We start from the raw sequence: 11,740 nt of genomic DNA on the forward strand, positions 1-11,740 counted from the left end.
TTGATTCAAGCATTTTTCTCTTACTTTTCAGGAAGCCTTTTTTGCTGTGTATGGAATAACATAACACGGCAGAGTATTCTGATGATCTCTGTACATTTACAGTGTTTATCAACAAGGCAGATGTTTGTGATTCCTCTGAAGCCTAAATAGCAGGCATCTGATTACATAGCAGGAAATATTTAGTCAGCCAACCTGCTTATAATGAAGGACTTTGTGATTCTGCAGCACCAATTTAAAAAATGTGACTGTTCCGGTTCTCCCTTAACCGGTTTCTCTCACACACATACTGATCTAACACGTTTCAGAGGGGTTGGTGTGAAGTACATGGATTCAGCTTGAACAGTCCATGTGTTGGTGGTAATATGTGTTGGTGGGTCCTATTTCATTCATTTCATGTAGGTGGAATAGGTTAATCATAGTTTTGCAGTTGTAATCGTGATTAATCACAGTTTTTACAGAACTGTAGGAATCCCCTTTGAACAAAACTAGCTTCTCATTTGAACTTCCATCTTTACCCCCTAGAGACTGCTGTTTCATCATTCGGTATATCTCAGCTAGTCCAACTGTCGTGAGCATTTCTGATTTCCTGGACAGTTGTTGTGTGGCGTTTGCTTTGACGTGTTGGATTTCACAGGGCAGAGAGTTAGAGACAACAGTATGTCAGTGAATCTTAGTAAAAATGGAGCATCGCTCACCGCCGCGTATGAAGAAGTGGTGGATGTGAGGTCTGATACCAACTGGTGAGCAAAAAACACTGGAAGAAAGATTCGATTAGTTCAATTACAGGGATTACAGGTGTGTGATTGTGTGTGAGAAAAATAGATATATTAGGGGTTTCCTGTGTAATTATGTTGATAGAGCATGGTGCTTACAATGAAAGGGTTGTGGATTCTCAGTGGGGGATAGAACAAAACAGCCTTTGCTATATTACCTAAATGTAAATGTTAAATCAGCAACATCAAGAGACAGAATCATCTTGCACTTGTTTTTCTGGATGTCTGAAGGGCACTGTTCACGTATGAGGGGAACACCAATGACATGCGCCTGGCAGAGAAGGGAGGTAAGTAAAGGTCTATTCAGTTGGCTGACATGATCATCAGTAACACTGACAGTCCAGGTTCACTTTGTGTTAATGTGTTTGTGTGTAGATGGTGGTCTGGAGGAGATGGTGGAGGCGTTGAGCAGTGGCAAGGTGATGTATGCCTTCTGTCGCATTAAGGACCCCAACTCTGGCCTGTCTAAATATGTTCTCATCAACTGGGTAAGTAGTTAATGTAACACACACATACACACACACATGTTTGTCTTTTATTATTTTGGGCACCAGAGATCCAGTTCCCTATCACCTAAACCTAATCTTAATTCTAGCCCTTAACCTAACCATAACCTAACAATAACCTTAACTTCGATAACCTAACATTTATGGTCGAACATAACCTAACCCTGATGCCTTACCCTAATCCTAAATCTAACATATCATTTCTAAACTTGAATGTAACCATAATTATAATTCGAAACACTATTCCCAATAGTATGTTTTGCTCTAAACCTAAACCATAACCTGGAAATCAAATTTTTCCTAAAGGGGAACAATTTGTCAGATTAACTTTTTGGGAACTTCTGGTTCTCACATGTACATATAGAACAAGATCACACACGCACAAACACACACACACACACACCAAAGCCAAACGATCATCATTTAATTGTGTGTGTTTAGACAGGTGATGGGGTAAAGGACTCTAGAAAAGGACAGTGTGCCAACCATGTTATTGCCATGGCAAATTTTTTAAGGGTGAGTTTTAAAGAGAACAATTGATAAATACAATGTAATGTTGTTAAAATTGTACTATGTTCACTTACTGTCTGACCAATCTTGTCACTACAGGGTGCTCACGTGACCATAAATGCACGGGGAGAAGACGATGTGGACCCAGAGAGCATTATGGATAAAGTGGCCAAGGCGTCGGGTGCCAGCTTTAACTTCTGCAAAGAGACAAAGAAATACAGAGATGTACCCAGCGGCCCTGTGGTAAGAACACACACACACGCAGGCCTTCAAGGCGCCCATTATACATGAACATGCAAACGCACACACACCCATGTGCCAAATAATGTGTTGTGTTTCAGGGGTCGGTGTATCAGAAGACTAACGCTGTGGATGAGATCCTGCAAACAAGAGAGACTCAGGGACACAACAACACGTCCAGAGCACCTGTGGTAAGAACACATATGGTACAGTAGAACTCCTAACACCTGCCCTTGCCCCTTATGAAAACCCTAATTCTAATCCTAATCCTACCCTGCGATCCTAAAATAGCCACATGTTTGTGAAAAACAGCCGAATGTCCTCCACCTCGCTGAATTTCCCGTGGTTTGCTATGCCCGTGTTTCAGGGGTCAGTGTACCAGAAGACCAATGCAGTGGATGAGATCCAGCAAACTGACAAGGACAACTTCTGGGCCCAATCACAGGTAGACCTTCCAAGTCTAGCCTATATTTTATGTATTGTGTGTAGCTACTAAGCTACAATGACGTTGTTTCTCACAAGGTAAAATAAAGTAAAAGCGTTTTCTGAAATGTTCTTATCACTCTTCATATTCCTTGTGAAAACTTGTTTTGAAATCCTGTTCTACATAACTCTGCTAGTCGTATGGGACTTTGCTTCAAAGAGAAGGTTCCATTCGTCTCTCTTCTTTTCCATCCCTCCATCGCAGAGAGAGGAGGAGTTACGTCAGAAGGAGGAGAGCAAGAGAGTGGAGAAGGAGAGGAAAAGGGTGGAGATGGAGCGGAAAGAGATGGATGAAAAGGAAGCAGCAGTGAGAATACGTAGGGCCAAGGAAAGAGCCTCTCAGATCGACCAGGCCAAGTCAGTCATCATCACACACACAACACTCACACAACAAAATAGACACAGACACATGAACAATAGTATATTTTCTGTGTGTCTCCACTTGTGTGTGTTTGTGTCCATTTGTTTGAGGGCATTTGTGTATGTGTCCATTTGTCTGTGACAGGGCTCACCAGAAGCAACAGGAGACAGAGTATGAAGACCAGGATATACATGGTTCTCAGTCGGTGAGACGTACTAGGCACTAAGCGCGTTTTATATATGTTGCACAAAATGGTATTGCGAGTTGCTATATTGTGTGTGTGTGTGTGTGTTTGTTAGAAGCAGCAGGAAAGTGAGTGTCAGACCTCTCAGAGGAAAAGGCCTGCATCTGTACAAAAAGCAAATGTGAGTCCCACTAACGTTACTATGTGTCCGTGTGTGTCTGTACTATGAAGTACTTTACTGAACTGTGTGTGTGTCTGTCAGGAGGCAGCCAGTCTTATCTCCCAGAGGCCTTTAAACCCCCGGGAGCTGTTTAAGCAGAGGGAGCAGAACGCTTCCCTGGACAATGGATACACACGACCCAGCTCCAGGCCGGGTAAAACATTTGGCATGTCCATAGTTTTGTGTAGATAAGTAACAACCAGCCAGGTAGCTATCGACACAGAAAAACAGTCAACACTAACCACTCTGAAAGGTACATTTAGAGACTTTACATAGATAGATGCATTAAGTTGACAGCAAATTGATTACATTTTCTCAACAACTCTGAACACAGATTTTTCTCCTCCCTTGTTTTTCTAACATGGTTACCACACTGTTACAGCATGAATGACTGTGAGAGTGAAGTCTTACATAGTTTCCAATGAATCATTATGGACTGTATTTTTTCTTTTTCTCCCTCCCCCTGCATTCAGGGAAGTTGCAGAGCCCCTTCATGTCTCAGATGTCTAGTGAGGGAGAGATGCCCATCGGACCCCGGTCCCCACAATCACATGCTTCTCTTCTCCCAGAAACCCCAGCCCTGACAGAGGTCCCTGCCCATCTACTGCCAAAGTCTGAGGCACCAACTACCCTGAGCCCAGCTGTTCAAGACACAGGTAAAATATGCAACCACTCGCGTCTCTGTATCGTATAGCTTTTAACCACTGCTCCCAGAAAACCCTTCTTCTTCTTGAACAGAAACTCCTGCTCCTCCTTCACCAAAAACTCTTCATCCTCCTTCAAAAGAAAACTTGATACTCCTTTATCAAATCTCTTGCTCCTCCTTTACCAGAAGCTTCTGACCCTCGTTTTCAAGGAACTCCTGCTGCTCTGATCCCCAAACCTACTGTTCCTACCTATGTATCCCACCTGTAACATACACTATACTTAATACTTTTTTATATACATTGAATACATTTTCAGCCCTCTTTTATTTGCACTTCTGGTTAGATACTAGCTGCAGTTCGTTTTACTGTACTTGTTCAATGACAATAAAGTTGAATCTAATCTAATATGCATTAAACTGCAGACTGGTCCCTGTCACAAGGCTAAGGCTGTCTAAATAGTGTTTATTTGTATGTGTGTGACATATAGTATTCTTTCACAGATGAGGAGTACTGGTCTGATGACTTTGATGATGACCCAGTTTACACAGCCCCAGAGGACAGTAAGTGCAATCTTTTCCGTTTGCATTTTTTTAACACTTCAAATAATAACCCTGGAAGTGTTTAAATATGTAATCTCGGTGCCAAAAGTTGTGGTTCTTGTTCCAGGTACAGAGGCGTTCATTGACACTGCATACAAGTCCCTGCCATTGGATGGAGAGACAATGGAGGACATTTATGAAGATATCTACCAGAATCCACTTACTGTGAGTCTGCATGAATTAAGATTAAGTAATGAATAAGGGGTTGGAGTTTAAATAATTTACAATCACTCTGGACCGAGCTAGGTTACTCCAGATCAACATGTTTATTAGATCAACATCTATCCAGGTGGTGTAAACATCTATGTATATCATGTCCCATATAGCTAAAGACCTTCTGCTCTAAGGATTGATATATAGATGTTGTAACATAGAGAGGCATGGAACCAACACAGGAAAATTGCTCATGGCCTTGGAGGGTGTTTTGTCAACAGAAATACCAGAAGGAGCAGGGTAAACCTCAACATTGAAAGACAAACCACTTTGCTGGGAAGGTGGCATCATCTGGGCAGTCTCACTGGTGTCAGTTCCTGGCTTTCAGTCTCCTGTTGCGGCTCTGGGGTTACTGGGGTCGGGCTAAATCATGGGATGCAAGGTTTGGAGTCTCACTATTCTTTTCCCTACCTACTTCACGGGAAGCTGGGTCGCACTGTGACGGGAAAGGGCACTTGAGTGACACAGTATATTCCTGTCATACTCTATTGTAGTATTTTATCGGACAAGCCCTAACTGTTCACAGACAACAGGTTGTAAACAGGTTGTTGACAGTAATTGGGTTTATGGGTGATTGTTGACCGAGTAATTAGGTTTATGGGCCAGGGCAATTTGCATTGCTTGGGTAATCAGTGCCATGATTGGAGGGGAATGACTTTGGCTGTTGTCATCAATTCATACGAGAGCTAAAGCCTCTTCAGTTCTTTCAACAGTTCTTTCATTTACCTACGGACCAGCTAGGGGTACTGTGTCTACCATCAAGTAATGCTCAAACCCTACGTATCTAACGAAGCTCTCAATTATTACACATTTGGTCTTTTTGCCTTCCCAAACTTATTGGAGGGCAGTTGCTGGTCAGTCCAGTCAATGCTCTTTCCTTACACCTGAATGGAGAACCTGCTTCCCACTGAAGCTATGAGTTCTCGACTTTAAATTGATCAGAAATTATTAACCTCTTGTGAACTAATGCTTACACTGTTATAGAAACTGTTGAGTTGCTATAATAACCCACTCCACCACCCTTGTACTCACTGCATTTTTCCAGGCTGTGTTCAGTACAGTACAGCTAAAGACCTGCTTATTTCCTCACAATGTTGGGAATGTAGTCACCAAGTCATGATTATCTAAAGAAGAGAGCAGTCAGTAAGTTTTTTTAGTTTTCATCAGGTGTTTTTGTTCTTCTTTAGTAGATATCAAAACAGAAGAGACCTGTTAGGGCTGCTGTAGACATCTTTCTGAAGTTAACCAAAGACCCAGCTTTCTTCCTTCGCTGCATCCACTTTCCAGGACCGTAGACATTGCTTGAAATCTGAGGCTTAGTCATTGGATGATGGCTAAGCATGGATGATGATGGAATGGATGATGATAGAATGTCAGGATGAAAACAATCCAGCAATGTGTCTGTAATATTCAGTCAGCTTTAGTAAGAAAATGTAAGAAAAAATAGTAGCCTTCACTAGACCAAGGCAGCCTCACAGGGTGCCGCCAAGAGATCTGCTCTTCAGCTGCCAGGCCTGACACTGAAAGGTTTCTTAATGACAAATGGAGACCTGCATTATGTACCTGCATTATATTGCTTGGATTGTGTTCTGTGTGATTTTGGGGGGGGGGGGTGCTTTTGAACAGTTATGTTCTGAAACACATGTTCATTTTGGTTGGGTTTATTTACTTATTTTTGTTTCTGATCCTAAAGCGGTTAAAACTGATGTTATAAATACAATGTTTCTGTAATCTGCTTTAACATCCGGTCGACTGATAAATCTGTGTGTAAGGTCTTGGAGCAGGAGACAGGACAGGAGGCCAGGGGACAGAATGTGTGTGCCAGGGCCCTATATGACTACCAAGCCAGTGAGTGTTAATCCTTTCCATCATTCACACATTTTCTTTCATACGATTTGTCTTCCATCATAATTTGTCCGATGTCAACCTTCTATTCTTCCATTTCTTCTCACTCCTCTCAGCCTTTGCTTATAACGATCTATTACATTTGTATTTAATTAAATGTTCTTCATTCCTTCCCTCTTCTGCTCCTCAGTTGATGACACTGAGATCACCTTTGATCCCGATGACATCATTACAGGAATAGACATGGCAGATGAGGGTTGGTGGAGAGGGTACGGACCAGATGGGCACTATGGAATGTTCCCGGCCAATTACGTTGAGCTGCTGTAGTTTCAAAGCCGTCACATGCCTAAACAACCCGTTAGAGTTGGATCTGTTAGATAAATTTGAGGCCCTTTGCCAACAATACAGGAGTTTATTTCTCCCTCACCATCAAAATACTATAATGTCTATAATGTACTATAATATTACTTGAATTTTTAGGGAAAGTAAAGTAAACTAATTACTATATAGGCTATTCATTATGACTGTATAATTTAATCAGATTTCCGAGTAGTTTCTATTTCATGGTCTTCAATCAGATCACAGGGTTATGTTTTATTATCAGCGCTCATTGAACCTTAAGTTCTGTTTGGATGAACATCATAGCTGGAGTTGGATATTCAACTCCTAAATAAATAAAAAATATTGAATATGTTAAAGGACATAAACCATTGCATAATGCTATCCAGAGATTTTGTCGTGACTTCAGGTATTCAAATAGCAATGTTTTCCTACTTTGAAATAATATGTGGCAAGATTTTTAAACTATAGCCCTTTATATGTTAATATTGATTGAATAAAAAAATAATGCTTTACATACATTTGGAGTTCACTTTATTATTTTCCAATTTTGAAATTGGAAAAGTGAAGAGGGGAACTGAATACACTTTTGGGGAAAACCTCAGAGGACAGAAAGTTGGTATCAGTTTTACAATGTTAGGTCTTAAGGCTATCCCCAGATATAAATTACAGGTCACAATTGAAAATGCAGCATACGATGCTTAGAAGATACAAAAAAATCTAATAATATTTGTACAAAAACCGTACAAATATTATTACTCCTTTGGTTTCTCTGAAGCTTGGTGGATTTAAAATTACTCGTATTTGTTTTAGGGGTTTTGGATAAACTCTCTTATTTTGTGTTTTGGGAAAAATGGACTGACGTGAAACTATATCTTAACAACAAAATGCATAGAACAATTGCCGTTTAGAAATCAGATTTTTTTTAAATGCTACACGGATAGTAGATAATTCACAGATATATAATCTGTTTATATATAATGCACAATCTTAATGTTTTACTGATTTGTACGAATATTTAAAACAGTTAGAGCAAATGCAACGAGGTTTTGATATAATGCGGACATATTTCATGTAAAACATTAAACAAAAATGAAACGAGCGTTGGTCATTACATTATCGCGGGATACTTGAGCGTCAAAGGTCCGCGAGTGTCACGTACATATCAACGTCATCAACGTGCTGCCAGTTGTATATTCGATCAGGGGAAGAAATGGCTGCAAGGTTACTGCTCCGTTCGGCTATCAAGGCCGCGACAACCTGTCGTGCCGCCCCGGTGCCTGCTCTTACCCGTGGTATGGCTGCTGGAGGTAAGTCTGGAATGTCAATGTTTTGAATAGAAACCGCGGAGGTATCGTCTAAGAAACGGGTCATTTTGCCAAGGACCAGCTGTGTCATTTAGCCATTCAACTGATTGCGGAAGGGTTCCTCAGTCTTGTGTGTTAGCAAAGTTATTCTATCATTAATTACTGTAGTGTAGTAACTGTAAGCACAGTAACTATTATATAATGTTTTCTGTTTTGTAGACCTGTTAATTGTTTTGCTCGCATTAATTACTGTACCTGAGCAAATATGGTTATCATTTTTATGTAGTATTGAGCTATTTACCCTTTAGCTAGCGACCTTACTAGCCGACCGGAGGTGGCTCGGAACTTAAGCTAGCTCGCTAAACACGGTAACGAGTTACGAGTTTTAGAATGTGTTGTTGAATATGGTAAATGTGGAAGCAGCCCATTTCATATTTTGCTAGTTAACTCCAACATGGCGAATTCCATAGCAAACTAGACACACCTGCTACCTAACACTTCTGGTGACATGTTTTCAGGCATCCCCACCGACGAGGAACAAGCCACTGGTCTGGAGAAGATCGTTTTGAATGCTGCAAAAAAGGGCGCAGTACGTTTGTTACTTTTATAAAAGTATTCATATTGGAACATCAGCTATCTTTCCTGACTTACAGGTATCTGTAAATACCTTGTTTACTGATACCTGCCATTGTAAGGGACAACACTTGCATAGCTTGACAGTGATTGTACTGGCATACCTCGTTACTTTACCAATTTAGCAAAGTTTCTTGACAAGATTCCTTTCTGTGCCTTGGCCTGGTTGTAGCTAGGTTAACTCGACCTACAGGCCCAGGGCCAATCCAATGTTAAATTGAGAATTCAAGTATCCCAAGAATAGCCTGTTTTACAAAATGTAACCTGCCTCGTTTTAATCATTCCCAGGACCCCTACAGCATGCTGAAGCCCAAAGAGTATGCTGGCTCCAAGGCTGACCCTCACCTGGTGCCCTCCATCACCACCAAGAGGATTGTGGGCTGTGTCTGTATGTGAATGGCTTGGTGTTTCTACAGCTGCTGTCTGGTTGCTGTTTCTTGACACGTACTGTACCAGTCTGATTCCTCATTGCGTTCTGGTCTAATTGCTTCTATACCCTGATGTGTTTTAGGTGAGGAGGACAACACAGCAGTGGTGTGGTTCTGGCTCCATCAGGGCGAGGCTCAACGCTGTCCCTCCTGTGGTTCCCACTACAAACTGGTGCCCCATGAGCTGCCCCACTGAAACCCACACATCTTATTACCATTATGTTCACTCTGAAAATTCCAGCTCTTAGAATAGGATGATGAGGGTTTGGACTGTGAAATGGCAATGCTCTTTCCGGAAGTGTGTGTCCTGGGAGGAAGATATTCTAAATTAGGATGTTGGTCTCCTGCTATAACTCTGGATTTCTTTCGTGATGTTTATTTAAATTTCTTGCTGTCCAATTCCACATTTTATCTTAATCAGCTACTTGATCCTCTAACCTGCTAACCTCAATTTCAATCTGTAGTTACAGTACCAGTTATTGTTTAAAAGGGTACAGAATACCTAGTGTGGGACGCAATATTCTTCAAACAATTCCATTCAACAGTGGTTTACGTTATGTACTGTACAATGGTGTGTGTGGTCCAGTTATCACTCTTATCAAACCAATAAAGTCTTTCTCTCCATTTTGGTTTCTGTTTAAAATGTTTTGTGATGGTATAGGTTAGCGGCCTGTGTGTAGCCCTTCATATTGCTGTAGCAGGCATGGTGGGGATGTATTTTTATTAAATATATGCATTATGTAACAATTCAGCCCATAGGCTAATTAAAGTGAACGTCATAACTCGTCTGGAGCGACTTAGAAAAGGGTCTGTTTTGTTTGTATTCAACATTCAAATTGATGGCTAGACTAAGCAATGCCAAGAAACACAAAAGATCCCATCCATTACCAAATAAGGATTAGGTTATAGGCCCTGTCACATGGCGCCATAACAAAATAAATGAATATATTTAAGAAACTTCCTGGATGAAGAACAGAATGTGATCCATGATCATTAATACCCTTTGAGAAAATAAGCAAAGAACTTTGATAATGTATTCTTCTGTGCTCAAAATCTGTTCTCTGAGGAGATCAGGGATATCCATAGGTTCTACATGCACACAATAGCCACTCAAGCACTTTACACTACATTAATTGAATGTCAGTGAAGTATAGTATCAACAAACACTATCTTCCTCTGCCTCATCTTCAATAACCTATGATGTTAATCATGAAGCTGAGTGGATTACAGCCAAACAGGAGGAAAATAAATTACCAGCATGAGCAGTCCTTTCCATTTGATGTGCTTCAACCAGTGTATAATGTGACATGTAACCATCCCATTTGATGAACAACTGAGTGGCCAATGTGGGCAGACTAGTAAACCATGACTCCATTTGCTTGTCTTATTTGTAGACTGTGGGTCAAAAAGAAGGATGGCTGCTTTTGCATGGCACATGGTGGTGATCATTTGGTGTCCAATACTTTTAAATAGAGAAATGTTTTCTTACAACAGGCTTTCAACACGAGGGGGCAAGAAAGGGGCTTAGCCCCCTCAGTTATATTTTCGGTCCCCCCAGTTTAAGTTTTAAAAACTTGCCATTTTTAACAGCCTCCTCAGATACTTCTACTTGGCGTCGGGCCTACTTCAACAGTAGGTGGAGGTTTACTGGGAAAAGTTAATACTGTACAATACTGTAGTACACAGAAAAGGGATATGCACATTTGTATGTATACAGTAAATTTAGCTAAGTATTACTTGTAAACAGAAAACCCAGGTTTGCATGTACATTTTTACATATTTCTTATAAAGTGATAGATATGTGAGCTGTAAATCTGCCACAAAATGACATCCATGAAAAAAAACTGCAACAACAATGAAAAAACCTGTGGTAGTTCTGTAAAAAACAATGAATTGTATCTCCACACAGCACGTAACACTTCTTTTTGGTGGACATCATGTTGCTCTTGTTGGTCTGGCAAGATATTTTCATCAACATCACATCTGATGTTTTCCCTTTTGATGCATGGCAGAGAAATCTCAGAAATGTCATTACTATGTCACCTGGCAGGTGTTTTGCCAATTTAGCAGACGTCACAAACTTTCCATGTCATAGATATTTATGGAATAAACAGTGAAGGAAAAGTATTAGATCCCCTACTGATTTTGTACATGTGCCCACTGACAAAGAAATGATCAGTCTATAATTTTAATGGTAGGTTTATTTGAACAGTGAGAGACAGAATAAAAAAAAAAATAACCCAAAAAACACATCAAAAATTTTATAAATTGATTTGCATTTCAATAAGTGAAATAAATATTCAACCCCTCTGCAAAACATGATTTAGTACCTGGTGGCTTACAGGTTTTGGTGGCAAAACCCTTGTTTGCAATCACAGAGGTCAGATGTTTCTTGTAGTTGGACACCAGGTTTGCACTCATCTCAGGAGGGATTTTGTCCCACTTCTCTTGT

At 40.6% G+C, this 11,740-nt stretch overlaps 2 protein-coding genes across 3 annotated transcripts; both read left to right on the forward strand.

The window, feature by feature from the left end:
* Positions 1–351: 351 nt before the first annotated feature.
* dbnla (drebrin-like a) lies at positions 352–7,440 on the forward strand. 2 transcript variants are annotated; one of them, XM_010878139.5, is made up of 16 exons: positions 352–740; positions 1,005–1,060; positions 1,149–1,261; positions 1,721–1,795; positions 1,889–2,032; positions 2,131–2,235; positions 2,397–2,474; positions 2,718–2,869; positions 3,018–3,078; positions 3,173–3,238; positions 3,320–3,431; positions 3,751–3,933; positions 4,425–4,484; positions 4,591–4,688; positions 6,509–6,584; positions 6,772–7,440. In XM_010878139.5, exons 1-16 carry the CDS (start codon positions 658–660, stop codon positions 6,906–6,908), a joined length of 1,599 nt encoding a protein of 532 aa, XP_010876441.2. In that variant the 5' UTR covers positions 352–657; the 3' UTR covers positions 6,909–7,440. The 2 variants fall into 2 exon arrangements, with proteins under 2 accessions (XP_010876441.2, XP_010876442.2); XM_010878140.5 differs by having other exon boundaries at positions 354–740; positions 2,131–2,220.
* Positions 7,441–8,080: 640 nt separating this feature from the next.
* zgc:86599 (cytochrome c oxidase subunit Vb) lies at positions 8,081–9,911 on the forward strand. Its single transcript, NM_001303998.1, has 4 exons — positions 8,081–8,230; positions 8,746–8,816; positions 9,149–9,248; positions 9,372–9,911. The coding sequence occupies exons 1-4, from the start codon at positions 8,134–8,136 to the stop codon at positions 9,482–9,484; spliced, it is 381 nt and encodes a 126-aa protein (NP_001290927.1). The 5' UTR covers positions 8,081–8,133; the 3' UTR covers positions 9,485–9,911.
* The last annotated feature ends 1,829 nt before the right edge of the window (positions 9,912–11,740 follow it).

This window comes from Esox lucius, chromosome 14 (genome assembly GCF_011004845.1).
Source record: "Esox lucius isolate fEsoLuc1 chromosome 14, fEsoLuc1.pri, whole genome shotgun sequence".
In the NCBI taxonomy this organism is placed as follows: Eukaryota; Metazoa; Chordata; class Actinopteri; order Esociformes; family Esocidae; genus Esox; species Esox lucius.